This window comes from Drosophila subobscura, chromosome E (assembly GCF_008121235.1).
Source record: "Drosophila subobscura isolate 14011-0131.10 chromosome E, UCBerk_Dsub_1.0, whole genome shotgun sequence".
In the NCBI taxonomy this organism is placed as follows: domain Eukaryota; kingdom Metazoa; phylum Arthropoda; class Insecta; order Diptera; family Drosophilidae; genus Drosophila; species Drosophila subobscura.
In genome coordinates, this window is record NC_048531.1 from 16,612,157 (window position 1) to 16,639,433 (window position 27,277).

Sequence of the window (27,277 nt, forward strand, 5' to 3'; positions counted from 1 at the left end):
TTACCTCATGTCTGGATAAGTTTTTTATACACCTACATGCATCCGTTACTGTTCATAATTTGTTTTTTTTACACGCATAGCTGCTAAGTCGGATCTCTGGATATTACCACTATAAATGTACAATGGAGTCGCAGTTGATTTTGCGAGTAATTGTACATTAAAGTATTCAGCTCGCACCTCCCATGGCAGAAAAGGATTAGGATCGGGCTAATTTCATGGCGATTTGTTGTTGTCTATTTATGCTGTTGTACAACAAAATTGGTTGTTGTTTTTGTTGTACAACAAGAAAGTGTTTGTTGTACAACAACCACGTCATACACAGTGGCGCCCCCGCAGTGTAGTTTGTTGTACAACAAACAGCTATTGTTGTACAACGAAAATGTTATATTCTACATGGCTAGTGGTCGGGGCTAGTTTTTCTTTATAGTAGCGACACGGAGTGGTCAACTCTCGAACTATGATATTTTAGTTCCAAATCTAGTTCCAAATTTAGTGTTCGCGGGGGCGCCCATGTGCAAATGAAGTGGTTGTTGTACAACAAAGTACAACATTTTTAAAAGCTTTAATATATTACAGTATATTTTTGGATCTTTTTTGATTGTAAGATGGTATATTTTGGTATATTTTTGTAGGTTTATGTGGTATATTGAGTCGATAAATCAGCAGTCACACTGTCGATTCAAACAACAATTAGTAACAAAAAAAACTTTAAACTAATAACAACGTGCGAAAACGAGTCCGAAAAACCAAGTGAATATGCTAACTAAAGTGCTTGGTATGCGGTTGAACACCTACGGTGTGGTTGTAGGATGGCTGGGAGCGATTTGGTCGTTCTTAGCAGTGATCTTGCTATCCACTGCCCTGGGATTTTCTGATGAAATCTCAGAGGAGATAGCTAAGTCGTCCAACGACCCAAATATGACTGTCAGCAAAGTTCGTACCAGTAAGTGCTTAACCGCGTGCATTACATACACATGTACATGTGCATCCGTTATTCTCTTGCAGTGCTGGTAATAACGTGCAGCATCTTGTTGGCTTTGAAAGTGATCAATCTGCTGTCGTCGGCCCTGCTGGTGATGGGCACTGTTAAGGTATTCTAAATCCCAATCACTCCCTGATGAAAAGAAACTGCATAATGGTTGTCTCTCTCTCCCTCACTCTCTATTGTAGGAGCGTCACCTTCTCCTGCTGCCCTGGCTGATCAACTCCGGAATAACGCTTGTCTTCACCATCACTCTGACTGTGCTCTCTTGGGTTTCAATCATTGTTAATGAAAATATTCTCCAGGCTCTTCCAGCGGTCCTCTTCACTGGCGTTCTTCTCGGTATGTAAAGCGTGAATCACACTCTGAATTCGCACACACACACATGCACATCTGTGCACATGCATACAGCTATAATTGGAAATGGTATACAAAAAGTGTTGTGAAATTGCACACGCCATAGAGCTTATCGCTCGGTTTTCTGTACACTGTACAGCTACATATGTACATACATACATGTGCATACTCGCATGTACAAATATATGCACATACATACATATATGTAATTCTGTATTCGCAGATAAATCCCTAAGCACATGGCCTTAATTGCGTATTGTTCTTTGTTCCAGTGCTCTGGTGGTACCTCTACTACGGTGTCTACTCGCTGTTCAAGCACATCCAGCGCTCCAGCGATCAGCAGCGCCCGCTGATTCAGGGAGCACCCCAAAGGTCTGGCGATCACTCGGCCACCACCTATCCGAACTACACCAAGATCTAAATGGAAATGGAAAACCAAAATATTGTATTTTCGAGGCCATGCTCAAGTGCAAGTCACCCGAAAAAGAGTTTTCCCTTTTCAACAAAATTTACACACACATATACACTATGCATATATATATTCGCATATACTTACCCACACACACACACCCACGTTATCGTATTCCTCATCGAATGTGATCGCCAAGATGCCAACAGAATATTTTTGCCATTTTTGCTGATTACCTTTAAATATATTTTATACACCGGCTAAAAACAAACAATAACGCGGGGCGGCCTACAACTAAAAAGCAGCTGCACACTTTATGGTTTTTTAGGGCCAGTCACCGGGCATTGGGCGGCGTTACTGTCATTTGCCCAGACCCAGCCACATGTAGCTGGGATCGATGAGCTGCGAGCCGCGATAGCCCTGCGGATTGCGCGACACCAGCGAGCGGATCTTCTGCGAGGGTCGATAGGTGCGTATGGCATGCAGCAGCTTCGAGGTCTTCTGGTCCTGCTCCTGCTTCTGGACTCTGTCGTCGGTCGCATTGAGGGGTGCTTTCATTTGGAGCGGATGCGGATGCCTGCCCTCAAGCAGGCGGGCCTCCGACTCCCCCAGCTGCGACTGCTCCGCGAAGCGCACGTTCTCCTCAAGGTGGTTGAAGAAGTTGCCCAGATTGGTCATGGCTCCTAGAAGAAGACGGAAACAACACTCAGAGGCATCGAGACGGGACCAGCCCCAGCTACCCACCAGCACTGATCGAGGGCATGTACCGGAGAGACTGCATCTGCAACTGGTTCTTGCGCTTGCCGGGCCGCTGTCCGTTGGGCCAGAAGTAGGCGTACGGATAGCGCGGTTCTCCTGCCGGCGGTTGCTCCACATTCTCCTGACTGCCCGTGGGGCCATCGAAGGGCCAATGTATGGGCGACCGCTTGGGCTTGGCTCTGGGCCTTGGCGGAGATTGCCACTTCTGCAGAACCAGCAACTGTTTGATGTAGTTCTCCTGGCGCTGACGCCATTCGCGGCTCATGAGCTCCGGAAACGGCGGGAAATAGTCCGCCATTGTCGAGTCGCCCAATTCGTTTGCCATTTCCGCAGCTTTCCTTTTTGGCGAAGGACTTCCGTTGTCAACAAAATCAAGGTATGGGAACCGGAATGGGTCTGCCGTTGTCGCTTCTGGCTGGACCCATTCCCAATCCTCCTCCGGCAGCCGCTCTCGCTCCTCCGGCAGCAAATCCCAGGGCACTGTTTTCCCCTCTGCTCGGCTGAGGGGTGCCGAACGCATCGGCGCTGCTGTGGAAAGAAGCGAGGGACGATGGGCCATTAAAAGTGAGTTCCCCAAGGATTTTCAGGACAAACGCGAACAGGCGCGGAGGCATGAGCGTTGGCGTGACCTCGAAAAGGGTGCGTTGCGCTGTCCAATTTCCGTAGAAATCCTAAAGATGTTAATTGCTGATAGGCGCCACTTCCCTCGACCAAAGGTCAATGTTCAATTTCGCATCAAGCGCTGAACAACTTTAGTTTGCACGAAATAATATTTGTTGGGGTTTCCACAAGATGCGATCTCAACTAAATAAATGTATTTACTGTGTGTACATGTGTGTATGTTCTGCATGTGCACTTGCTGCAGGGTAACAGTGAAAACTCTATTTGCGGACATTATCTGCGACTTATTGTGGGATTTTAACGAGAAATGTAGGAGTATGTATGTAGATATGTATGTATATATGTATATGAATTTATGCATATTAATTCATCTCTCTCTCTCCCAGCTAATCGGTCTGGAATCATCTGTGGGTCTGTCCCAACGGTCGTTTACTGTATTACTTGTATGTACTGTTATTGCTTCTGCTCAAAAATGTAAACATGTTCTCTGATTCATCGCCATTTGATTGATTCTGTGCTCAATTGCAAACGAATATACGATCATACATACATATGTATGTACCTATGTATATGCAAACATATAATGTACATATGTATATTTCTCTCAAGACTACATATTGCACTCTAGTGTCCAAGGCACTGAGAAAGAGAAAACAATTTGCGAATGTGCAAAGTTGACTCTCTCGCTACTTTTGTTTGATCTGATAACATGACGACAGATAACCTAACCATACATACGTACATGAAGACGCATTTATCTGTCTCTCTTTGCGATCATCCTTGTTCTGTTGCTGTATAACGGCTTGGATTACCAAGAAATTTAATAGGAAATGTGTGTAGTATTCAAGAAATGAATCAATCAATCCCATGATTAAGCTTGTTCTTCAATCATTTGGTTATTTATGCAGAGTGCTGGAAAAGTATTAGGCTAAAAGTATACAGCCAGAGGGAACCATTTCCAACAATCACTTTTCGCTTATGAGAGCCAAATATTTGACTCAATTGAACTGTAGTACTTTCACACTGGTACTTCTTTTCGGCTATATCCTGATCCATCTACTAGATGTTTGCCAAAATGTACTATACCATGGGATTTAGTTACGAGTACTCGCGAGAAACGTGGTTTCTATGTAAGCCAAAAAGAACTCACCTGCAGATAGAAGGAACAGCAGCAGAACCCAACGCCTCATCACTAGATGCGACATTTGCGAATATTTCAATCGTTGTTAGGGAGCGTTGTTACATTGTCTTGAAGGGGAAACCTCAAGACTAACCTTTTGGCTAAATAGTTTTGAAACACATCTCAGGCAGCTAAATTTTACACAATTTCAAAGGAAAACTGCTGCTCCCACTTGAGGGATCGAATTCCACGGCGAAGCTTCTGCAAGCGACTGACCATGAAGGCGGCCGCTTCGTGCGTTTTATAGCTCCACCAGGATGCGAGCTGAGCACGAGCGAACCCATCCTTTGCTAACCAACACACCCACAAGCCACGAGCACCTGTTGCCCCTCAACAACGACAGAGACACCGATAGCAAAGGCAAACTCAAAGGCAAAGGCGACGCTGGGGACATGCGCAGCAGCTCTGGACGACGCACTTGTCACCTTTGGTTTGGGGTTTTTGAAGTGCGACCTGAGCCGGGATATTTTCTAATATGCAAAGCAATGGCAGCGGTAATGGCACTCGGAATGCGAATGGGAATGGCAATGGGAAGATGGGAAGCGGAGTCGAGTGTCCGAGGAGTCGGTGCTTCGAGTGCTGCATTGAATCCTTTTGCTATTGGCATTTTAAAAGGGCAATAAGGCTCAGGTGTGCCAAAGGTACTCGAGATTCGGGCAACGGACGCAATTATCCTGTCATATTGCGCAATTTTCCTAGTTTTTGGATTGCATCTCCTTGCCAATATCCCGTTCAGGCCAGATAAGCGTCCGTCTGATGTGACGTCAACGTAAGTAAGCCTTTCGCTTTTTCAATTTTATATTTTGTATTAACATAATTGGGTCAGTGGCTGGCTGGTGGTTTCCCACCACTGGCCATTGTGCCATCCATCCAGCCATCCATTGTGCTAGTCCAGCCAGACCAGCTTTGGGCCTTGGACAGAGCCCTGCCCCTGCCCCGGCCCTGACCAGTGCTCCTTTTCAGTTGCATACGTAATTGGATTTGTGTGCAGCGCTTGCAGCTTCTGGGCGTGTTTGAAAAGTCCAGAAAACTAGCCATCAGCCATCAGCAGTCAGTCCGGGCAGCCAGCCAGCCACGATTGCCAGCTTCCAGGCGGCAACTTTCACGTAAAGTATTTGAAAAAGTTTTGTTTCGATCAACAGTTGACAAAAAGAGTTTCAACTAAAAAGTTTAATAATTTACTTAGCACATATGTATGTAATGCATAGATATACATATATTTAATTATGTAAAATTGTCTCCTGTTACTGAAATTACTTTTAAACTGTGAGTTTAATTTGCGTAGAAACTGCTCTATTTCTGCTGGGGAAGCACATGCTACATAATAAACGAGAAGGGACGTATGAGACGCTTCTTACGCGTCACAACTTTTATACCCGGCACTCAGTACTACATCTTTTTACTACATACTTTCTTCATCTGTCATCTACATCAACAACACTGCTCACGCCAACACGCTCCTTTAGCTCGCCACCCTCCCCTAGAGACACACTTTGCAGAGTCAGGGCAGAGTCGCGGCAGAGGCAGCGGCAGAGTGGTGTCAGGGGCAGAGGCCAATAAACTGAAGTATCTTTTGGGGGCTGCTTTTGTTCTCAAAAGTATAGCATACTTCAGGCTGAAAAGTTCCCAATTACAAAATAGCGTAGGACAGCCATATCCTGCAGTCCTTGTGGTCCTTGATGGACTCAAGCGATACAGGAGACTCGTACCTTCGCCAGGAGGCATGCCATGTCCTGATCCGACAGGAAACAGCCGAGTTATAGCGTTGAAGGGGATTATATAGAAAAACAATATTCAAATGGCATTATCCTTAATGTCCTAGCACCCGAAGTGATCCGGGACATTTTCCCGATCCCGAGGAGGCGTGACATGTTCTTTTACGACAGGAAACAGCTGAGCTATAGCCTTCTAGAGATTAAAAAGAAAAAACAACGTGAAAATGGCATTATCCTTAATGTCCTTGCACCCGAACTGGTCGCAAAGGATCCAGGACATTGTGCCGATCACGAGGGGGCGTGGCACATCCTGGACGGACTACAAATAAAGGAGAAAACAACAAAACAAATCTCTCCTGTTATTTTTGTCAAATTTTGACAGTCACCTCTTTGCACAGTGGCGCCCACGCGATGAAGACGGTCATTTCTGGAACTAAAATAACGTAGTTCGAGAATTGGCCGATCCGTGTTGGGACGCCACTGTGAACTTTTGAAATTGCTTCACTGAAATGGCCGAAAACTGGAAAATTTCCGGACCAAGTACCAGGCGAACAGAAGTCAGCAGAAGGTGGTAGCTGGTTTTTATTTGTTCAATAGTGTCAAGAGCTGGCTGCTATGAAACTCGGCGGTTTTTTTGAATCTCAAGTCATTAAAGGTATGCACCATAACTTTTGAAATTGCCTCGCTCAAATGGCCGAAAACAGGAAAATTTCCAGACAAAAAAATTGAACCTTGAAGTAGGCTTCAAAATTTTTCAAAAAACCAGAAAATTCTGTTGCATACTTCAAGGTTCAATTTTTTTAAGCCAAAAAATTTAACCTTGAAGTAGGCTTCAAAATTTTACGAAAAGTCGGAGAATTATGTTGCATACTTCAAGGTTAAATATATTTGCAGGGGGGTGGAAGGGAACGGGGCTAATTTTTGAAATACACTGGTTTCAGTGTGAGCATACAGCAGTCTGGAGAAAAATTTGGTGGCTCTAGCTCTTATAGTCTCTGAGAACTAGCCGACAAACAAGACGGAAAGACGGACGGACGGACAGACAGACAAGGCTCAATCGACTCGGCTATTGATGCTGATCAAGAATATATATACTTTATGGGGTCGGAAACGTTTCCTTCTGTGCGTTACATACAACCGTTATTCGCACAAATACAAATACAAATACTATTTACTGTTCGAGTACAGGGTATAAACATATGGCAAAATGTTCACTAACTGAATGATTTCTGCATTCTAAGTACATACAAACGTACAGACATACATTCACATGTGCAAACTAATGGAATGCCAGGCTGTAGCGCATTGACAAGTCGTCGCCTACCGTAAAAGCTCTCTTGCCGTTCCACTTCTATGTCGTTTCACAGAGCGGCCAAGCTTTGCTTTGGGGCTTTGGGATTGGGGCGCCGGCCTCACCACTGCAGCACAACGGTTATTGGGCCTCACTCGAATTCAAGCTTTCGCGCCGTGAAGTTGTGGCCTGCGCATCGCATTTGTTGGAGGCGACAGAATAATTGGCTTAGCAGCGATTCGAAATTTGTAGTGCAAAGTGAATTCCGGTAAATACGTGCCGTTCAAGTGCCGTTACAGCCAAGGAGCATCTTCGGAAACTCAAAAGGAACTCCTCTTCAATTTTGGGGAAAAGGTGCGGCAGCCAGGAATAAGTTTCTTTCTTGGTCGGCAGGGACAGAGCAGAACGCTGGGGTAAGGGTCTGCACATGCCGTTGCATTTGCCAGGAGAGAAGCCAACTCCCACCTTTGGAGTTGCCGGATGAGTGCGCAGACGCCATGGGGGAAAACGGCTGTTTTCACATTTCCCGCGTTGCCAGCAGGTTGACGACCCGCCGCATGCCGTATGCCGTACGGAAAAAGCCGGCTCTGACAATCGCCCGGGCTTGTTCCGGGGCTTCCACTCTCACTTTCGTTCATCGCGCCAAGGGGGTTGTGTTGTGGTGTTTGTAGTGACCCTCCACCCTCTATTCTCTACCCAGTGATTCACACAACCGATTACCAAATAGAACAATCTGTCGGCTTACGCTGCGTATGCTCAATGGCCTGACAGCGGCCCATCGCTGGTGGGCCGCACGCTGTTTACTTGGCCCACATCCCGGTGTAACCGTCTGCCATATTTGGGGATGGATTGTGGGAACCTCTTCGCTTAGCACGCACTGGCACTTGATTTCTGGGGACGGCCTCAAGAGCCTCACTCATGCCGTTGTGGCTGGAACCGAAAATATGTGCCTAATATGGTAAGAGTTTCTGGAGCTCAAGTGAACGATCTCTGGATGCCCTGCAGCTACTCGATCGATTGATGTTTATGAATGGAATGTTGTATCCAAAGTCCGCCTCCGGTGAGCACAAGCATCCATAAATCTGCATGTTAGTCATTGATTTTAGCTGTAATTACGGCTGACTCGATCGACCGACACTTCCGCTGGCTACTGCCAAAGCAGTTAACCTTGGAGTTGCTGAGGCAATAATGCAGTGCTGCATCAGCACCCACTAATCATCAATGAAGCGTGCAACAAGAATCGCAATCATGAAGATCTCTAAAAGCAGCAAGTCACGTGGAGAACATGCTACAACATTTCGTTGGTAGTTGGCCATCAAGCAAATGTGCCGAAACAGCAGAGTTTTGCCCCACACACAACTATTGTACAACCAAGCAACCAACCGGTTCAATGTTTGCACAATTTTTGTCGAGTTGTTGGGTTCTTTTTCTGTTGTTTTTGTTTCTGCGGTGCTTTTCGGGCTGTCGCCAAGCATTAAATATTACTGAATGACTGCGGCTGGCTCTCCCATCGTTTTGCACACATTTGTAGGGTTGGGGGATCTACGTGTGGAGCATACACTCTGTTTGGCTCCGTCTCCAGCTTGTTGGCTTGTTAATTTGAATTTCACACAGACACACACACGTGCACACACACAGCTTCTCTCCCTGTCGAATGCTCTTTCTGCTCCCCTTGTGATAAACATATTTACACTGGGGGGAGGGGAGTTTGTGTTCTATTTAAAGCAAAAGCTTTGGCCACCCTCGCACCGATTTGCCACACCTGAAGGCCGGCCAGAGTTACACCTAAACGAGAGGCACTTCCTGCCACTAACCACCTACGCCTCCCCCTTAACCACTTCCTGTTCCTGTACCTTCGCTTCCTTTCCAGTTCGCCTTTGCGTGTGCGTCGAACATAAACAAATCGTGTTTCCAGTTAACTCTTAACATAATTTCATTGCTGCTGGCGCTGTTTGTTGGCCACAAGCCACCGTTAGCTGTGCTCTGTTACTGAGACACAACCGCAACACATTCTGACCCTGGCTGCCTGCCTTTAATTACTCGAACGCCAAGTCGGGTGACGACTAGTGCTGACCCCGCCCAAAAAGGCAGAGGAGTACGCAGCGAATGCAATGCGAATTGAGGGCTATCCCACGGCTGCAGCTTGTTCTACGCCCCCTCCACACCCCACACTATTCTACATACATAATTTGCTCTGCTTTTTGCGCCTTTTGCTGGGCAGTTAACATTTGCCTAATGGGGCTTCTTTACCAGAAGGGGTGTCGAGCCCCGGGGACATTGCCCTCCAACACAATTGCGCCCTCAAGCATGGCAGAGCAGTGGCGGCCCGACTGCCTCTCCACCGCTGGCGAAAAAAATAAAAACCGAAATTGTCGTTAATTTGTTTTGTGTGCAAAGTGAAATTTTGTTCGAGTATGTTTCAAGCTCTGGCTGCCTGACTGGCTGACTGTTATTTCTGTAGCTGTTGCCGCGTTTTGTTAATGCAGCGATAAATTCGTGATGTTCGTTTTATACACAATTCCCCCACGCCCCGCCAGCGACACGTTTTGTTGACCCCAAAGAGAACTTTCCACGGGGGCGATGCGAAAGCTCTCCACTTCACTCTCTGCACTCCACTCAACTCAACCTCGTTGAAGTATTTATTGTTTAGTATTCATCAAAACGGGTGGGGGGAGAAATGTGACTGGCAAAAATGTGCAAATTGCATGCGACAAGCAATTTGGCTGGGCCTCATCCTGGCCCCATTTCCTGATCCTCTTGCAGTAGTCCTTACAATGCCTTGCCATCAGAACATCAAACGGGAGGACAAACAATGGCCAAGAGAATGGCGAGGATACTTAACCCAGTTTTTAGCTTCATTCAGATGCTTCGCATTCACTTTGACATGCCAAAAACGCCGGAATGATATCATGTCGGCCCTCGGCTCACGCTCTACGCTCTAATCCTCTGCCCTGCCCCCCACCAGTGACCTAAATTCGGTTCTATTCCATGCGGGTGGCCACAACAATTGTCCCAGGTATTGATTTTTGGCCTTCATTTCAGCTGGAGTTGGAGTTGAACTGAACTGAACTGCCAATGAAAAGACTGAACAAACCGAGGACCAAAGCGGGGGAAGATGCGTTGAAGAGAGAAGGAGCTGCTGCGCTGCGATAAGGAAATAGCAACAAAAGCAAACACATCCCCACATCAATATAAACATAAACGAAGCCATCAACAGACGAGGCCGCAATGTTTTTGCCTGTGAAATCAAATCAGTAAGTAGACAGTGAAATTCGAGTGGAGAGACTCAGCTCCAGCTGGGGAGACTCCCCATTGACACCAATCCACCCCCGAAACAGCGGGCTCCCTTGGCATGGCATAAACATGAACATGAGAACATGAGAATGCGACGGAGCATAAACAACCCTCGAGCTGGCCATGGCTATGCCGGCATAGCATTTTCATGTTTCCTGCGACATCTTGGCGCCACACCATCATCATCATCATCATTATGATTATAAAATTTGATTCTGTTGCAGCTCGGGGGAGGCGAGTGGCAACAACGAGGATGTCACCACCACCAGCAACAATTCCACACAAACGCCCAGCGATCTGAGCCCACCGGGACCCAACGAGGAGGTCTTGCCCCAGGCACATCATCAGAATCCAGGACATTGCATTGCCTCCTTTGCGGCCATCAATCAGATGAGAACTAATGCCCAGGTATGTAGCAATCTATCAAAAATATCCCTTGGGGTTATCCATGATAAAGAGTAAGAGTAGCAAAGGAAGAGCTCTGAACTTTAGATCCATGCGATATTTTCTTTAGTTTTTTTTGGCAAACGAAGAAGTCTCCCCCACAGTCCGAGTACCACTTGAAAGGGCATTGAACACATGCCGCGATTAATTGACAGATCTTGATATTGCTGTACTAATTGCATTAGGCGTGAACATAATTAAAATATTTATTTAGAATGGGCGCGTGATTGAGGCCGTCGCAAGTTTAAGTTGCCGCTGTGCCACATGCCGCATACTTAATTTCTTTCGTTCGTTTCTCTTTATTTGGTCAGTCGGCAAACGATTAATTGTCGCCCAGCTACGCCACCCCCCGGCACAGAGTTCACCAGGGGTGGGGCCATCTGCGCAAATTGCCGTTTTAGAGCCCCAGCGGGCGGCTCGGCCTTAGCCCGAATCGAAGCCATGATGTAAGCGACACTTTGCCATCAAAGATGGGTCTCAACCGGGAGGGGGAAGGCATTGACTGCCGTTCGAAAGTTATTAATGGAATAAGTCTGTGTGTGTCTGGACCAAGTCACTGTTGTAAGGATTCAAGGGGTGCCGCAGGAGGAGCATCGCAAAATTGAGCACGTAGCCAGGAATTAATCGGATTTGTAAAGCGACACTTTGTCTGGCCGTAACAGACGGGTGCCATGGGTACTCCATGTGTCAACAGCGTGTGTTAATGGTTCTTCTGGATATCCTTTCAGCTCTGCGACGTTCGCCTGGAGGTGGGCGGCGACACCATCAATGCCCATCGAGTGGTGCTGGCCTCCGTCTCGCCCTATTTCTATGCAATGTTCAACGGTGAGTGGAGTTCAAGCGAATTGTGCATGGGAAATGAAAGCTGTCATTACTCACCCGAATATCTCTTCCCTTCCAGATGACATGCTCGAGCGCACTCAGGGCCTGGTGCGGCTGCATGACGTGGACAGCACCGCTTTGCGCCAGCTGATCGACTACACCTACACCGGGGAGATCACAATCACGGAACAGAACGTGCAGGTGCTGCTGCCAGCCTCGGGACTGCTGCAGATGCATTCGGTGCGCGACGCGTGCTGCAAGTTTCTGCTGCGGCAGCTGCATCCCTCCAACTGTTTGGGCATTCGCAGCTTCGCGGACGCGCACTCGTGCAAGGAGCTGCACACGCGATCCCACAAATACGCGCTGCAAAACTTCCAGCAGGTGGTGGGTACGGAGGAGTTCCTGCTGCTGCCCTTCGAGGAGGTCAGGGAGCTGATATCGAACAGCCAGCTGAACATCAGCTCCGAGGAGAAGGTGTTCGTGGCGGTGGTCAACTGGGTTAAGCACGATCTGGCCACGCGGCGGCTGCACACGTCGGAGCTGATGTCGCACGTGCGCCTGCCGCTCGTCAGCCGCGACTTTCTCATGAGCTGCGTGGAGGCGGAGACGCTGATGCGCGACGACTCCGAGTGCAAGGAGCTGCTGCTGGAGGCCATGAAGTACCACCTTCTGCCGGAGCAGCGCAGCGTGAATGGCAGTCAGCGTACGCAGGAGCGGCGGCCGGAGGGCATGAAGCCGTATGTGTTCGCCGTCGGCGGCGGCAGCCTCTTCGCCATCCACAATGAGTGCGAGGTGTACAATCCGCGGAGCAACAGCTGGAGTCCGGTGGCGCCGATGCTGTGGCGTCGCTCCCGCTCCGGGGTCACGTCCCTGCACAAGCAGCTCTACGTGGTGGGCGGCTACGACGGCGTCAGCGATCTGGCCACGGCCGAGAGCTACAATCCGCTGACGAACAAGTGGAGCAACATCACTCCGATGGGCACCAAGCGCAGCTGCCTGGGCATCTGCTCCTACGACGCACTCATCTACGTGTGCGGCGGCTACGACGGCGCCTCCTGCCTGAGCAGCATGGAGCGCTACGATCCGCTCACGGGCATCTGGAGCTCCTGCCCGGCCATGAGCACGCGGCGTCGCTACTGCCGCCTGGCCGTGCTGGAGAACTGCATCTACAGCCTGGGCGGCTTCGACTCCACCAACTATCAGTCGAGCGTCGAACGCTTTGATCCGCGCGTGGGCCGCTGGCAGCCCGTTCCCAGCATGACCGCACGTCGCAGCAGCTGTGGCGTGGCCTCCACTGATGGCCATCTGTACTGCATTGGCGGCAACGATGGCACCATGTGCATGTCCAGCGGCGAGCGCTTCAACCTGAGACGGAACACTTGGGAGCCCATTGCAGCCATGCATTCGCGCAGATCCACCCACGAAGTGGTCGAGGTGGAGGGCGCATTGTTCGCGCTGGGCGGCAATGATGGCAGCTCCTCGCTGAACTCCGTGGAGCGCTACGACCCGCGGCTCAACAAGTGGAGCGTGGTCAATGCCATGGTGGCTCGCCGCAGCTCAGTGGGCGCTGCGGTGCTGGAGTGCTTCCATCTGGAGCGCGGACTGGTGCAGACGACGAACTTATGACCCTTGGCCAGCATCAGCGAGTCCTTCGCCGCTGCGTCAGCGAGCGCCGCTAGCAGCACCAACGGAACGGGAGGATCATCAGTGGCAGCATCAGTCACCGGAGGCACACTGACCGTGCCCAGTCGGGCGGAAGCGGCTGCCTTCACGGCCAACATAGCATTGAGCAGCTCGGCGCCGTCAGCCAGTTCCACTTTGCGACGACACCGACGCGACACTCCCGGCCTGGCCGAGACCCGGAGAACCAACAGCAACGCGAGCAGCAGCAGCGGAAGTGGCAGCGGCAGTGAGAGTGCCGGCAGTGCCACCAGCGGAACAGGAGCGGCAGCAGCAGCAGCAGGAGGAGGAGCAAAGCCACCGGCGACAGCCTGATCCTGGTCTATGTCGCGTCGTTTTTAAGTCTACAAAACTACAACAAAACCTACACTTACATACAAAGCTAACCCCACGCCTAATGCAGGAATTTGATTGATTGTTCAGTTCGTTATTAATGATAGATATATAGATGGATAGATACTCGTATATGTGCGACTATTCAGCACGACGGAGACGCATGCAGCAGCCACTGACTGGGACTGGCCCCTGGCGGTTGTTCAATTGCTCAACAATGGATGGAGGAAAACAGAGCTACCGACAACCACACATATTTCTAGTCAAGAACTCTCACATTAGACACGCCCACTCACACCCTAACACACACACACACACAAATTCGCATTTACATTATGTACATGGGCATGCCGCAGGGGGCCTGGAGGAGCGCAGTCTGCTAGCAAGGATGTGGAGACAACAAACATGGAGAAGCAACCTAATCTGCCTACAATTTACATACATAAATCTCTATACACATAAATTATATACTATATACACTCTTATGTACTATTCGTATGTATTTTATACACGCAATTATAAAGATAAGTAAATGTTTCGTATTTGAAGACGGTCAAAGTCATCATTGTCTGCTACTTTGGTACGTTCCCCTCGTGGATATCTTGATATTTGTACTAGAATCAGGGGAACTGTGGCCTAAGTCAGTGCCCGAATCAAAGCATCCGTCCCGCTGTCTTGTGTGCCACATCGCCCACGTTGTTACCGCCTTTCTCCTGCTGCCCCGATGCGGCGACCATTTTTCCTGGATTAATCCAGTCCTTGGGCAGGCCCGTGCCAACTGTAAGAATGACGGGGATGGTGATTATTGAAGAGTGCATATGTGCAGGTGGACACGTCAGTTCGTTTTTTCACGAGTGTGTGCAGTGCAGCAACCGGTGGGAGAGAGAGCGCTGGAATCCATATTAACAATCGGCCATGGGGACATGGCCAAGCAATCGACAAGTTCGACAAGATCGACAGTTCTCAGTACGCATTTATTGTATTGTTTCCGTTTCACGTGGTTCTTGATGATGGGACAAGGAACGTTAAATGCTGATGCGGCCATCTGCCCGCGTCGGCTCACAAGCTCACAAACTGACGGCGGCGCTTGGCCCGTTGTGGTGCTGCTGTGCCCTGGCGCTTGCGACTCGTAGATGATGTGGGATGAAGCTGTCTCCGAGTGGCAAGGCCAGCGCACAGACAGCGCGAGCTGCGGCGCAGACAGTTCGTGAAAAAATGAGGACGACATGCCGCTTGAGAGTGGTTAAAACTAAACGGTACTTAGGCACTACCTCGAAAATGTGGGATAAGAATTAATTAACAACAAGGAATATTGGTCGCTTCTTAGTCCAAGTCGCCAGCTACTGTGTTGCGCGGATGGGAGTGGGAAGTGGAGAAACGTAAACAGAACGAAATTGATGCGGCAAAGAGAGAGTACGAAGAACGCGTTAGAAGTTACTCAGAGAATATTAAGGCTATGTCTAAGTCTTGGCGGCCAGTGATTGGAACCAAAATCAGAAACTGTTCAACTTAAAAGTAAACTCTTTTTGTTAATCAAAACGAGAGCTATTTACTTTTGTAAACCTTCTCGGTCATGTCATCGAAGGCAGAGTCCTGAATGTTCAACATCAAGCTGTCAGCCGACAGGTAGACCTTGTTCTGTGAGGTGGCAATCTGTGGTGAGAGATTAAATGTTGAGATATATATTGGCTAGGTGAATATCAATCATACCGTGCGGGCAATGCTCTGTGCGGCACGCAGCTTGCGCAGCTTCAGGTAGGCTGGGTTCTGCTTCACGGCCAGACCTAAGTAAACATATCGGTTAAGGGAGAAACCAAGAGGCAAATCGAATGGCAATTGCTTAATCTAAAGATAGGTTTGTTTGTTTGTAAAAGGATATCATTTTGGCTGCTTCGGCTTCACCCTCAGCCTGGACAATCTTCTGTTGCTTCTCCTGCTTGGCACGCTCCACGAAGAAGACGGCGCGCTGCGCCTCCTGCTGGGCAACCTGTTTGGCCTCGATGGCGGCAGTGTATTCCTTGCCGAAGCTCAGCTCGGTGAGGGAGACATCGTCCAGAATGATGTTGAAGTCACGGGCACGCTCAACCAGCTCCTTGCGAATCAGCAGCGACACCTTCACACAGGGAATTCTCGCTTAGAATCAGATCAGATGGTGCTGCTCAATTCACTCACCTGTTGACGCTGTGTAATCAGCTGCGAGGCATTGAACTTGGCAATCACGCTCTTCAGCACCTCATTGCAGATGGAGGGCAGCACCTTCTCGTCGTAGTCCACGCCCAGCTGCTTGTGCAGGGAGGGTAGGTTCACAGAGTCGGGACGCGACAGCACACGCAGCGAAATGTTGATCATCTGCAAGTCTTTGGAGCCGGTGGGCGAGGTAATTTTACGGGGCCGGGAGCGAATATCATAGATAATGGGATACTGGAACCATGGAATGCGGACGTGCAGACCCTCAGAGAATATATCATTCTGTATGCCGCCGATGCGATTGAAAATGATGGCGCGATGACCGCCGTCGACTGCAAGCAAAAAATATGTGGAGTTTGTTATGCAATCGACTTCACATGAAATATTAGCAATGGAAATACAAAAAGTTGGCAGAACTTTGCCTCAAGGATGGGTCCGATCCTTGAAGCTTCCATTATCATTGTAGAGTCCATTTAATCAAAGATTGTGCAAGGCTTTTTATTAGTTATGAAATCTGGAGATAGCGCAGGCCCTCGCACCCATACACTCACACCTTGGCACTCAATCGGGTTGAGGTTATGTGCACATGCCGCTTCGGCGTTCATGTTTCTGCTCTTATCCATAAATTTTCGGAATTATTTTGACGAACATTTCCTTACCTGTGTAAAAGGACTGGCTAACACCATAGGCCGCAGCTCCGGCGACCGCCAGAAGCTTCAATCCAATACCCAGTCCGGGTGGGCCACCTTTGCCCAGCTTGCCCGCAAGATCATTCAATTTGCTTTGTGCCATGTTGTTTGTTTTCTAAATAGACAATTTGTTCATGAGTTTCTGTTTTTGAAGTATTTCAGAGCAAGGTTTGATTTAATAAAAGCAATAATTATGAAATTACATCGACAAAAAAACCGCACGTTCTATTTACCTGGATTAGTGTGACAGCGACGTTAATAATTAAATATACTGACAGACCCTCGGAAATAAACTGAAATATACCCTTTAATTTTCTAAATATACTGAAAATATACCGTAAAATTTAAATCATTTTCCTCGACTTTGATCTTCTGTTTAATATTACCAGCAAGCACAGTTTTCCAGACCAGAAACTGTAATTTTATGTGATTAACGAATCAATTGTCTGTAGATTGACAGTCTTTTCTACTGGAAATATGTTAAAGAATACTCAAAATAGGGGAATTCGATTTCCAATCAAATGGTTCAGCGCATCTTTTACGACCACCTTGCTTAGGTCACGCACCTTGCAATTTTCGATAGCTTATATATCGATGATTTGGTAATTAAATATTTCGTTCACGTGGCCAGCGAATGGCAATTTGTTGAGTGCGCAATTTAAATTTTAATTTGGTTCTAGGTGCTCATAAATATTACAGGAACAATTAATTAAGTTGCTTGAAACTGCATAATTTAACTTCTCTCTTTGGGTTTTCTCTATTTATTTTTAATCTAATTTAGTTTAGTTTGCTTCAGACTCGTAGATTCCCATGAATTTATGGAGGTTTATTACGTCTCGTTGCCGTCCTACCTTATCACGACAGTTCCTAGACTTGCCTTCAAGGCATGACAATCTCTTGCCTCGGCTGCGATTTGAGGATTTTCTCTCTTTGTTTACGTATTTATTGCTTAGCCCTGCTACGGAAGTGGGAAGATAAACGTTCGATGGCTTTATGACGCTCGCCCTAAATTGTTCACTGATGGATTTGTAATTAATATTGAATTGACTCCAACTCACCGATTAGATTAGAGCTATTAATTATAGCAGCTTGTTAAGTCTACAGCCTTACCAGTGTTTAAGAGCTCCTCCGTTGTGCCATAAAAATCTCAAGTGTTGCGGAAAATTGAATGCAAGATGCGAAGATTCACTCCGAGTCTGACGTCGATGAGGTGCCGACGGGCCAATGTCAACGTAGGCAGAAATCAGCTTCGAATTCTACGTATAAGAAAGTAAAAATGAATATCAATGCGATTGCTTTGCATTTGGAGAAATCCCCGTGAGAATCCCCACCACAAATGTTGGCAAATTTATAATGAGAGTTGGGTTGAGAGACCGCAGAAGTCCAGAGTAGAATAGTTAAGTTCCAGGCGGTGGGTGGGCGAAGGGGTTCGGCAGGAGGAGGGGGAAGTTCCTGGTTGTGGCTGTGGCCCAATCAATGTCATCTTGCTGGCCGAGCGCTTTGAGCGTTAATCGCCAGACAATATCGGCTATCAGACGGCAATTAGCATGCGCAACGACCCGCCGCCGCTCGCATATGGTCGGCCACCATAACATCGACTGCTCATCGCATCGCACTTGGCTGGGTTTTCGGCATGGCCTAACAAAGCTTGCCAATTTGGCTGGATAGTCACTTGAACTTGAATTTACATGTGACCAAGCGGTGCGTGGGCGGGGGGCAGTGTGCGGAGTACTTAGGAATTGAGGAACTCAATTCGAACCGAGTCGGACTTGTCGATGGTCAAGTTCAAGCTGAAACGGCACGTTTTGCATGTCAGAACAAACTCTCAAACATCAATCGAATGTGGGGTAAGATTATGCAATCGATTGACAAATACGAAACAGATACAGAAAAGGGAAAGAGAGTGGGAGAGTGGGAGAGTGGGAGAAACAAATAAATCTGAATTGCATTAACAACTGTACAAACTGTGCTGTAAAAAATAAGTATGTCCAGAAGGTAATTGCTAGTCCGTCAAACAGCTGCTCGGCCCGACGTAATATCTACTGGAGGATGTGTAATTGCATTGACTGGCAATTATTTTGTGCGCTCCAATTCTAAGCCCCTCACCCAACGCCAGCCACCTCATGACACGTGAAAAACTAAAACACCAGCCTCAATCTGTGTCGTACAATATTATTAACAGAGCATAGCGTGTTGCTGTAATTTCTATCTAGCGGGTGGGAATGGAAAACTCTAGCCCAAAAACTGCTGCATCATTTGGCAGCGGAAGAATCACGAAATCGGGGAGGGGGGCAGCTTTCCTATTATATTTACATAAATCTACAATCGATTTGAGACCATACTTAGCTGAGCTGAGCAAAAACCCATTGATTGATCCACAAACAAACTGGGTTTGCGGTTCGTCTGGTGGAAACTGTTGTGCCAAGCACGAGATTTGTAAATCGGCAACAATATTCGGCCAGGGGGACAGCAGCAATACTCTAAAGGGTTCTCAGGGTATACGAGATATCAGCAAAGAAACCATTGTTGAGCATCCCAAGGGATGCTTTTTGATGGCCCAGAAGTATGCTGCAGACTGTTGTAGAGGTAGGGTATTTGTACTTCCCTTACGCCTTACACCTCGTAAAACTGAAATAAATCATATAAGAAAAATCAACACTGAACATTGACTGATGGCTGTTGACTGCTGTGGCTTTCGTGACAAATCCATCAATAAAATCCTGAGAGACTTGTGCCCCAATGGGCTATAAAAATAAAACAGTTTTGATAAGACCGCACGCCAGAAGCATCATGACAATTGGATTAGACACTGCCGCGTCCCCTCTGGACCGGTGCTGGACCGGACATCAAGTAGGAGAGGATTTAAGACCGTTTAGCACAATGTTTGATTTTAGTGTCCCATTGTTTAGCAGCTTTCGAGTCAAACACCGAGATTATCACTTGTTTTTCTAGACGGATCGACATGAGACGAGCGTGTGGCTGAAGGGTGTCTGAAAGTGCGTCACCTCTTAGGGAAGGCTATCTAAGGCAGTTGTGCGCTTCGTTTGCACCTCATTTCATATCAGATGGAACTTTCATTGGGGCAGCAGCAAATGGGTGTTAAAGTGAGAGTCGCGAGTTGGCTAATAAAATACGTAATTGGATTAACAGATGCCACGTTCACAAGTGCACAATCCATTGGCAATGGCAAAGAATTCTAGTTATTCTCCCTCTGAACAAAAGTACACGCTGGCAGCAACAATAAAAAAGGTTGTTAACAGCGAGAGAGAGAGAAAGGGAGAATGAGGGAATCGGAACCAAAACGAATTCCATTGGATCAGCCAGGCATGAACTATGCATAGCCAAGAATTTTTAAATCGCACATACTAAATAGTTAGTTACTGGGGATCTGGCCTTGGGGAGAGAGTGGCTGATGCTGAGAACTGCTCCCCCTTTATGCTGCCAAGGTGAAAGTGAAAGTAATCGACTCTTACTCCACCCTGACAGGGTAATGTCAAGAGCACTCCCCCACTCCCCCACTCACTCGCTCAGTACTCGGAATCGGAATCGGAATCGGACAGCGATCAAAGCTCTCGGAACTCAACTCGGTGGCATCCACGAGTAGGGCGGCTGATCGTTTAACCAGTTTGGTGTTTTCTGCCACACTCTGTTTCGGGATTCCCTCGGAGCAATAATTCAATTTGTTTACCCAAACGTTTCATTCATACGAAAATCAAAAAAATCAAAATCGAACACGTAAAAACGAAAACTTTGCAGCCATAAATTTTCCATTGGCCCATTTCGGTGGCTTTGGTGTATTTTGGTGTCTTTTGGGGTGGTTTCTACCTTGATTTCATATCACTTGTGGGCACTGGTCTGCTGCTACTTACACCCAAATACATATATCACTGTGTCAAGAGCATCATAAGAGACTCCTTTGATTGGGTGCGAGGCGCGAACACTTCAACAAGGGGCCCTGACTTGCTCGTGGGCATGCCCCGGGCATGTCTCTTGTGCTAGGTGTAATCTATAGATGATTCTGATAAGATTCGATTCGATTTGAGTCGGATATCTGTGCCTGTACAAACATATGTACAAATGTATGGATGGACTCCCACCTAGCCACCGCACGGGCTGTCCACGGGGCGCGTAAGTGGCGTGCCCTGGGTATTTCTCGGCAGAGTCGAGAGCTCTGCTTCGGTGACGTCGCCAAATGTCCGATACACGGAGCGGAGCGTGCTTGAGTGCCTCGATCGGGGCTCGCGTATAAATGGAGTCCCAGCGGCGACTCAGCGTTCAGTCGGTCTGAAATTGTAAAGGTGGCTAGAGCGAGAGCGAGAGCGAGATCGAGAGCGGTACTAAGCGGTAGCATCCGTCGAGCGGTAGAGAATCGAAACAGAAACTGAAACTGAAACTGAAACAGAAACTGTTACAATTTTGTGCTTTGTTGTGGCACCTGCAACCTGGAATTGGGGACCTGGAACACCAGCTATTATGCGCACACTTTCCTCGCTCGATATCGAAACATTTCGAATTGCTGGCCAGCAGTGAGCGGGCGAAGAGACTGCATCTCCACGCCACATTAACTGAAAACGAACCATAAAAGTGCCAACACTCTAGACAACAAAAAGAATCTAACCAGTAGCTCTTAGTTAAAGTAAATAAAACATTCAACATGAAGCTGCTGTGCTGCGGTGGGAGCAACAATAACTCCATGGACCTGAAGGACTCCAAAAAGGAGGATGAGGCCGAGGGCAAAAGTAAGTGGAATCCTTCCATAAGATCAGGCATCTTTAATTCCTACTTAAAATATATTAGAAAAATCAGTTTAGATCTGGAAATTGCATTTAGCTAGGGGAAGGGAACACTTCTCGCTCCAAGGGAAATTACAGTCCATTAACTGCGAAGTTGTTATAGCCTTTAAGTGCTTTGCAAGTAAATCAAACAAATAGATTGTCAATCCACTGTCAAGAGGTAAAATTCGTGATTAAACCCAAAGCGCCAGTCAGCAAAAGTTTTCTTGTGTTTTTTAATCGGTGCGAGGTGGTGCCAGTCACCTCCCGTCAATTAATAAGTGAAATGTGCATCTGCTTTGAGGCAGTCAGTCCCTCATCCAAGGTGTACCAATTAAAGGTATCAATAGCAGTAGCTGCACTGGCGCCCGGCCAAGAGTATGGCCACAGACAGGAAGCTGACAGCCCATGAACATAAATCATCAAAGTTCGTATGCAAATTTGAGTCCAGTGCACAGCCGACAAGTGTCAGTACTCCACACAGATACCCCCCAGATAGTCGGATACTCGGATACACCGAGCGGCAATCTATCGGCTTTGTTTGGGTGTCTGTCAGTCAATACGAGCACAGCAACAAAACACACAATGAATGCTCCAATACGCGACAGACAGACCGACAGGCAGTCTAACGTGAATCCAGTTTAGTACGCGTACCGGCGGCGACTAATGAGCAGCGGCAGCAGCAGCAGCAGCAGCAGCGACTAGCACTAAGCGGCGGCGACTAACGAAACAACGGCAACAAATCGGCTATAGATTTAGATAGCAGATACGTTAGATACGTTCTTTGAACAATTAGAGTCGATAGCAGTCGCTGCGTTGTCGCGTATAAGGCCAAAACATAAATCTCGCATATTTCCTATTATGTTCCTGCTTTGACTTAACTTTTGCGCACTTGCCGCAGGCGCAGGGTGGGGAAGCAGCGTTGACTCGCTGACAAACAGAAGCCAAAAACTGAGTAAAACCTCTTAGCAAGTCAAAAGGGAAAGGGTGTATGGCGGATATCCTTACAGCTGATAAATCACACTAGTCTTTATTTAGAGCTGCCGCCTGCCGCCTGCCGCCGGCTGCCTGCTGCGTGCCGCATGCAATTATCGGCCATTCGAATTCATTAACACTTGACAAAACACGGAAAATCTTCCGTCAGAGCATAAATTAATCGAGTGCGCTCAAAATAAACAACTAACTGTGGATTATTGTATGTCATAAATGTGTACAAAATATTTAAATAATTTGCACTAAATATTCAAATTGGCAAGGCAGGCGCCATGGTAGGCGCCTAACCGAGACGAGGCTGACACGCGGGTCGGCACCGCAAGTCGGGTCACAAATCAGCGACTGGAAGGTAAGGTTATCCTCCTGCCTCCCCGCTGAGCCACTGCATGGGGTGTACCCCCATATTTGGGGAGGATCTAACCAAACCTGCTACGTCTGTTGCTGCTTTCGTTGCTGCTCGATCAAAAGTCGGCCAAAGAATTTGTCTGATAAGCAACTCCCAAGTGATTGGCTCTCGTCTGAGGTTGTTGTGACATCGATTTTGGATTTCTACATCCACTTGAAAGCAGTGCCTTGCCCCCCACTCTCTGGCCCCCCATCCCTTGACAGGTGGAGTGGCACCTTGCTATCTGTTGACTGGACATTTGAAAGTCGTTCGGGGAAAGTCGGCCTCCGGCTCTACCTCTACCTCTGCCTCTGGCCAACCCATATTGTTATCAGGCAGCGGCGTTCGATGATAAGTCGGTTAAGCTCTGATGAATTTATACAATAAGCGTGTCCAGCTACGACACCTCGTCCGTCATTCCTCAATACGTAGTACCCCCCCGCATGGTTGTGGGAAGGCACTCCGAAGCACTGACACAAATTCAATAACAATTTGAATTACAATTCAGAATTAGTTGAGTTTGATAATTGCTGCCATAATTGCGTGACTTGCGGTTGGCCACTCCGCGAAATCCACCATCGCCTCTAGCGGGTGCACACCGTAGCTATAACCAAAACAAACGAAGCTTTCGGCGGGCTTTTTAGAGCAAACGAAAAGCTCTTCTCCTTCCCACAACACAAACAAAATTCAAGTTCAAAGCTAACGGCAACCGCGATTCAATATTGTCTGTCTATAAATCGAACGAACGCACAGTTTGATCCGCGATTGAAAGCTGACTGACAGACAGAAGCTTGGAGTGTCTGTTCCCCTGGGCCATGCCTTGACCAAATGATAGCCTCCCCCCGTTATCCCGTTATCAGCGATGCACACGTAATGCCAGCCAGAATGCCAGAATTTGTTACAGCACTGGGGGCCCCTCGAGTGCAGCAGGGTCTGACGTACAGTTGATAAGCCCAAGCCAAATGGAAGCGTTACAAGCCCCGAAGCTTACGTAGGGGGTGGTGGCACGGTTCTGGGGCTGCCACGCGCTTTTTATAACCACTAACAAATCAGACACATAGACACACAGATACAGCTACAGATACAGAAACAGCTACGGAGATGCTGCTGGTTGGATGATCTGACTAGCACTGGTTGGGTAGATGCTCTATCAAGTATCCATTAGTTAGTTAGTGAACAGACTTCGCGGTGAACAGTAGTGCCCAGACAGAGCCGCCCATATTGATATTTGATATTTGAGTTCAGATTCCCATTAAAGCAACTTTCATTATGGTTACCACCGTCAAGAATCGTCGCTACGAAGATGAAGGTGGGTTGTGTCCTGGTCCTGGTCCTTAAAGTCCTATAACAGTTCATGGTCCTTGCAATGTTGCATTAGATTAATTAATTAATTACTCGCGAAACATGCCCAATAATGGCATAAATTTCCAGCACAAAAGGCTTCAAGTAGCGCCCTAAAATTCGCACAGATCTTTGAAGTGTAACCACATGTTTCTCTCGGTTGAACCTCAACAATCTCTCAGTGCATCTTTACAACTTTGCATGTCTCCTGGCCTCATGATGGGTCTCGATTCCGTTTGATGTTGCTCTTGATTTTCTTATCAACAACGATAAGAATATCCACAGAAGACGAGCCCCCGCCCCAACCAAAAAGAAAGTACAAACGAACGAACGAAAAGTGGGTGTGTTTTAGTCGGGGGGAGAATCCTGGTAAAAACCCGCACTCAAAGGCAGTTGCAACTGTCTAGTTTGGGGTTTGGGGCCCATCCCACTCACAGCCAACGCACTTGAGATTAAGCCAAACAAACGAATGGTTAAATATACACAAATTCCCACTATTGGCAGAGTACACAAAGAGGGGGGAACAGGGGGCTGCCGCCGCCGCATCGTCGCCATTCGCATGAATGGAATTTTTCCGCCAAGAATCTGTCGCGTAATCCGGAGTACCCGAAACCAGAAGCGGCCCAAATGCAAATAGCTGGTTCTGGTTCTGGTTCTGGTTGGGCTGTATGTCTGCCAGATAAGGGATGATAAATTAGAGTTAAATTACGGCAATCATAGAGGAGGAGCAACAAGTGAACGCAAACCCGAAAAAGAAGTGGGGGGCATAAATCTATTTCCAGCTGTAGCCAGTTCGAGTGGGTCGCAAAACGCAAAAGCAATTCCAAATCTTGGACAGACTTCAGCATGCAAGCGACCTACAGGTGACCTACAGCAGGAATAGGAATACGCAAACCCCTCCAGAGCCACTCCACAGATAGCGCGGTCAACAGGCTGATAGCCAATCGATTAATTGAACTGGCGGCTGGGCTGGGGTGCGCAGTCGACGATCAGATTACCCAACCCAAGATTACTAACCGATTCTATTGGATTGCAGGTTCCGGTCTGGGAGTACGCCACTTCCAGGTATTTCTGCTCTTCTGCGCCCTGACGGTGGCCTATGCGCAGCGCGTCAACCTGTCCGTGGCCGTGGTGGCCATGATCGATTCCGCCTCCGCCAACCCAGACTTTCCTGTAAGTAAACCTCACTGCAGCATAGCCAAAGCGAGCGCTAAGTCAACTCTTTTGCTTCGTAGGAGTACAACTGGTCGGATAAGATCAAATCCCTGCTGCTGAGCAGCTTCTTCTGGGGCTATGTGGTCACCCAGGTGCCGGCCGGCCAGCTGGCAAGGAAATTCGGTGGCAAGGTGATGATCCTCTCGGGCCTCACCATCTGCTCGGTGCTGAACATCCTCACGCCACTGTGCGCCAAGCTGGGAGGCTGGCAACTGGTCTGCGCCCTGCGTGTGGTCGAGGGTCTGTGCCAGGGCGTGGTCTTCCCATCCACGCACACGATCCTGTCCCAGTGGGCGCCGCCGAAGGAGCGCGCCACACTCGGCACGTGCGCCTATGCCGGCAATCAGTTTGGCACGATCATCATGCTGGCCACCAGTGGACTGCTGGCCGCCTCCTCGGCTGGCTGGCCCAGCATCTTCTACATCTCAGGGGGCGTTGGGTGCGTCTGGTCCGTCGTGTACTTCCTTTGGGGCGCCAGCTCGCCGTCGGAGTGCAAGAGCATCACGTCGGAGGAGCGCAAGTTGATTGAGTTGGCGCAGGCCGGAGAGGTGACCGCTGGACAGGACCAGCCCAAGGAGCAGCCGCCCACACCCTGGCTGAGCATGTTCACATCGCCCGCATTCCTGGTCCTCATCGTGGCACACTCCACCCACAATTGGGGCTTCTGGACCCTGCTGACCGAGATTCCCAGCTACATGAAGAACATCCTGGGCAAGGACATCAAGTCGAACGCCCTGCTCTCCTCCCTGCCCTACGTGTGCATGTTCTGCATGTCCTTCGTCTTCTCGGCCATTTCCGCGCAGCTGAACAACCGCAACTGCATCTCCACGGGCACCAGCCGCAAGCTGTTCAACACGATCGGCACCTGGATCCCCATGGTCACACTCATCGGCCTGGGCTACACGGCTGCCGACCAGGCCACCCTGGCCGTCGTTCTGCTCTGCTTCACCGTGGGCACCAATGGCGCCACGTACCTGGGCTTCAACATGAACCACATTGATCTGTCGCCGAACTATGCCGGCATCCTGATGGGCATCACCAACTGCGTGGCCAATATAATGAGCATCATCGCCCCGCTGGTGGTTGGTGTCATTGTCACCAATGAGGTGAGTCCATCGGCTACCCCTTTCCAATCTGTTACCACTTGCTGATTCGCTCTTTTACCGTTTTGCTTTACAGAAAGATCCCGATCTGTGGCGCATCGTGTTCTTCATTGCCGCCGGCTTCTACCTGGTGGGCAACGGACTGTTTGTGCTCTTCGGCAAGGCCGAGGTGCAGTCCTGGAATGATCCCCCGTCGAAGTCCAAGGCGGACGCCACACCTCAAGTGGAGTCGCAGCACTAGAGAAATAGCGAAGAGAGAGAGAGAGAGAGAGAGAGAGAGAGAAACCGCTAGTCAGCTAGTTCAGTTTTCCACCAAAACCCCAGGCGAAATCAGATGATGGTCGGCCTGTCAACTGTCAATCCTAAATCTAATGGGGCGCAAGGCAATGCATTTTCGCACTGTCCGAACTAAGTCGCGCTCCGTCTACACTGTACATATCTTTTTTTGTTGTTGTACATAATTATATTTGTAAACTATTCGTTACTGTACTCCGTATGGGTGCATTCGCGTTGCCCTCTTAGGTCTTAGTTTTAGTTTTAGAGACTAATTTATGTAAGGACAAAGTGAAGAGAAACTGCTAATAATAATGTGAAAAGAAAACCAAAAACCACAGGAGTGTTTGATTCCCAAACGACGCAACCACAACTAGTGCAAGGTGAATTTGTTATTAGGGGTCTTTGAGGCTCTCTAAGAGCCGAGCGGGC

The 27,277-nt window shown here is 48.3% G+C and overlaps 5 protein-coding genes across 8 annotated transcripts; 3 read left to right on the forward strand and 2 right to left on the reverse strand.

The window, feature by feature from the left end:
• Window positions 1–707: 707 nt before the first annotated feature.
• LOC117891325 lies at window positions 708–1,959 on the forward strand. The gene is made up of 4 exons (XM_034796742.1): window positions 708–943; window positions 1,006–1,091; window positions 1,171–1,324; window positions 1,612–1,959. The coding sequence occupies exons 1-4, from the start codon at window positions 757–759 to the stop codon at window positions 1,758–1,760; spliced, it is 576 nt and encodes a 191-aa protein (XP_034652633.1). The 5' UTR covers window positions 708–756; the 3' UTR covers window positions 1,761–1,959.
• A 2-nt stretch (window positions 1,960–1,961) lies between these two features.
• LOC117891324 lies at window positions 1,962–4,508 on the reverse strand. 2 transcript variants are annotated; one of them, XM_034796741.1, is made up of 3 exons: window positions 4,279–4,508; window positions 2,493–3,035; window positions 1,962–2,428 (listed from the first exon to the last, which is right to left on the reverse strand). In XM_034796741.1, exons 1-3 carry the CDS (start codon window positions 4,331–4,333, stop codon window positions 2,109–2,111), a joined length of 918 nt encoding a protein of 305 aa, XP_034652632.1. In that variant the 5' UTR covers window positions 4,334–4,508; the 3' UTR covers window positions 1,962–2,108. The 2 variants fall into 2 exon arrangements, with proteins under 2 accessions (XP_034652632.1, XP_034652631.1); XM_034796740.1 differs by having other exon boundaries at window positions 1,962–2,431.
• Window positions 4,509–7,461: 2,953 nt separating this feature from the next.
• LOC117889702 (kelch-like protein 17) lies at window positions 7,462–13,912 on the forward strand. Its single transcript, XM_034794119.1, has 5 exons — window positions 7,462–7,668; window positions 10,357–10,568; window positions 10,833–11,016; window positions 11,781–11,877; window positions 11,954–13,912. Exons 2-5 carry the CDS (start codon window positions 10,543–10,545, stop codon window positions 13,498–13,500), a joined length of 1,854 nt encoding a protein of 617 aa, XP_034650010.1. The 5' UTR covers window positions 7,462–7,668; window positions 10,357–10,542; the 3' UTR covers window positions 13,501–13,912.
• Window positions 13,913–14,350: 438 nt separating this feature from the next.
• Window positions 14,351–17,014, reverse strand: LOC117889704 (prohibitin-2). Of its 2 annotated transcripts, none has more exons than XM_034794124.1 (7): window positions 16,997–17,014; window positions 16,734–16,878; window positions 16,060–16,406; window positions 15,767–16,000; window positions 15,598–15,675; window positions 15,441–15,540; window positions 14,351–14,665 (listed from the first exon to the last, which is right to left on the reverse strand). In XM_034794124.1, exons 2-7 carry the CDS (start codon window positions 16,864–16,866, stop codon window positions 14,541–14,543), a joined length of 1,017 nt encoding a protein of 338 aa, XP_034650015.1. In that variant the 5' UTR covers window positions 16,867–16,878; window positions 16,997–17,014; the 3' UTR covers window positions 14,351–14,540. The 2 variants fall into 2 exon arrangements, with proteins under 2 accessions (XP_034650015.1, XP_034650014.1); XM_034794123.1 differs by lacking the exon at window positions 16,997–17,014 and adding an exon at window positions 16,967–16,981.
• Window positions 17,015–21,104: 4,090 nt separating this feature from the next.
• Window positions 21,105–27,180, forward strand: LOC117889703 (putative inorganic phosphate cotransporter). Of its 2 annotated transcripts, none has more exons than XM_034794121.1 (4): window positions 21,105–21,502; window positions 25,291–25,427; window positions 25,490–26,575; window positions 26,649–27,180. In XM_034794121.1, exons 1-4 carry the CDS (start codon window positions 21,418–21,420, stop codon window positions 26,811–26,813), a joined length of 1,473 nt encoding a protein of 490 aa, XP_034650012.1. In that variant the 5' UTR covers window positions 21,105–21,417; the 3' UTR covers window positions 26,814–27,180. The 2 variants fall into 2 exon arrangements, with proteins under 2 accessions (XP_034650012.1, XP_034650013.1); XM_034794122.1 differs by lacking the exon at window positions 21,105–21,502 and adding an exon at window positions 24,089–24,222.
• The last annotated feature ends 97 nt before the right edge of the window (window positions 27,181–27,277 follow it).

Coding starts and splice junctions, on each gene's coding strand:
- LOC117891325 (XM_034796742.1), top strand. CDS start 757: ATGCTAACTAAAGTGCTTGGTATGCGGTTGAACACCTACGGTGTGGTT. Junction 944..1,005: donor TGTCAGCAAAGTTCGTACCA/GTAAGTGCTTAA, acceptor ATTCTCTTGCAG/TGCTGGTAATAACGTGCAGC. Junction 1,325..1,611: donor CTTCACTGGCGTTCTTCTCG/GTATGTAAAGCG, acceptor TCTTTGTTCCAG/TGCTCTGGTGGTACCTCTAC.
- LOC117891324 (XM_034796740.1), bottom strand. CDS start 4,333: ATGTCGCATCTAGTGATGAGGCGTTGGGTTCTGCTGCTGTTCCTTCTA. Junction 3,036..4,278: donor GCTGTTCCTTCTATCTGCAG/GTGAGTTCTTTT, acceptor TTCTTTCCACAG/CAGCGCCGATGCGTTCGGCA. Junction 2,432..2,492: donor CATGCCCTCGATCAGTGCTG/GTGGGTAGCTGG, acceptor GTCTTCTTCTAG/GAGCCATGACCAATCTGGGC.
- LOC117889702 (XM_034794119.1), top strand. CDS start 10,543: ATGTTTTTGCCTGTGAAATCAAATCA. Junction 11,017..11,780: donor AGATGAGAACTAATGCCCAG/GTATGTAGCAAT, acceptor ATATCCTTTCAG/CTCTGCGACGTTCGCCTGGA. Junction 11,878..11,953: donor TTTCTATGCAATGTTCAACG/GTGAGTGGAGTT, acceptor CTTCCCTTCCAG/ATGACATGCTCGAGCGCACT.
- LOC117889704 (XM_034794124.1), bottom strand. CDS start 16,866: ATGGCACAAAGCAAATTGAATGATCTTGCGGGCAAGCTGGGCAAAGGT. Junction 16,001..16,059: donor TGATTACACAGCGTCAACAG/GTGAGTGAATTG, acceptor CCCTGTGTGAAG/GTGTCGCTGCTGATTCGCAA. Junction 15,541..15,597: donor CACAGAGCATTGCCCGCACG/GTATGATTGATA, acceptor CTCTCACCACAG/ATTGCCACCTCACAGAACAA.
- LOC117889703 (XM_034794121.1), top strand. CDS start 21,418: ATGAAGCTGCTGTGCTGCGGTGGGAGCAACAATAACTCCATGGACCTG. Junction 25,428..25,489: donor CCGCCAACCCAGACTTTCCT/GTAAGTAAACCT, acceptor TTTGCTTCGTAG/GAGTACAACTGGTCGGATAA. Junction 26,576..26,648: donor GTGTCATTGTCACCAATGAG/GTGAGTCCATCG, acceptor TTTGCTTTACAG/AAAGATCCCGATCTGTGGCG.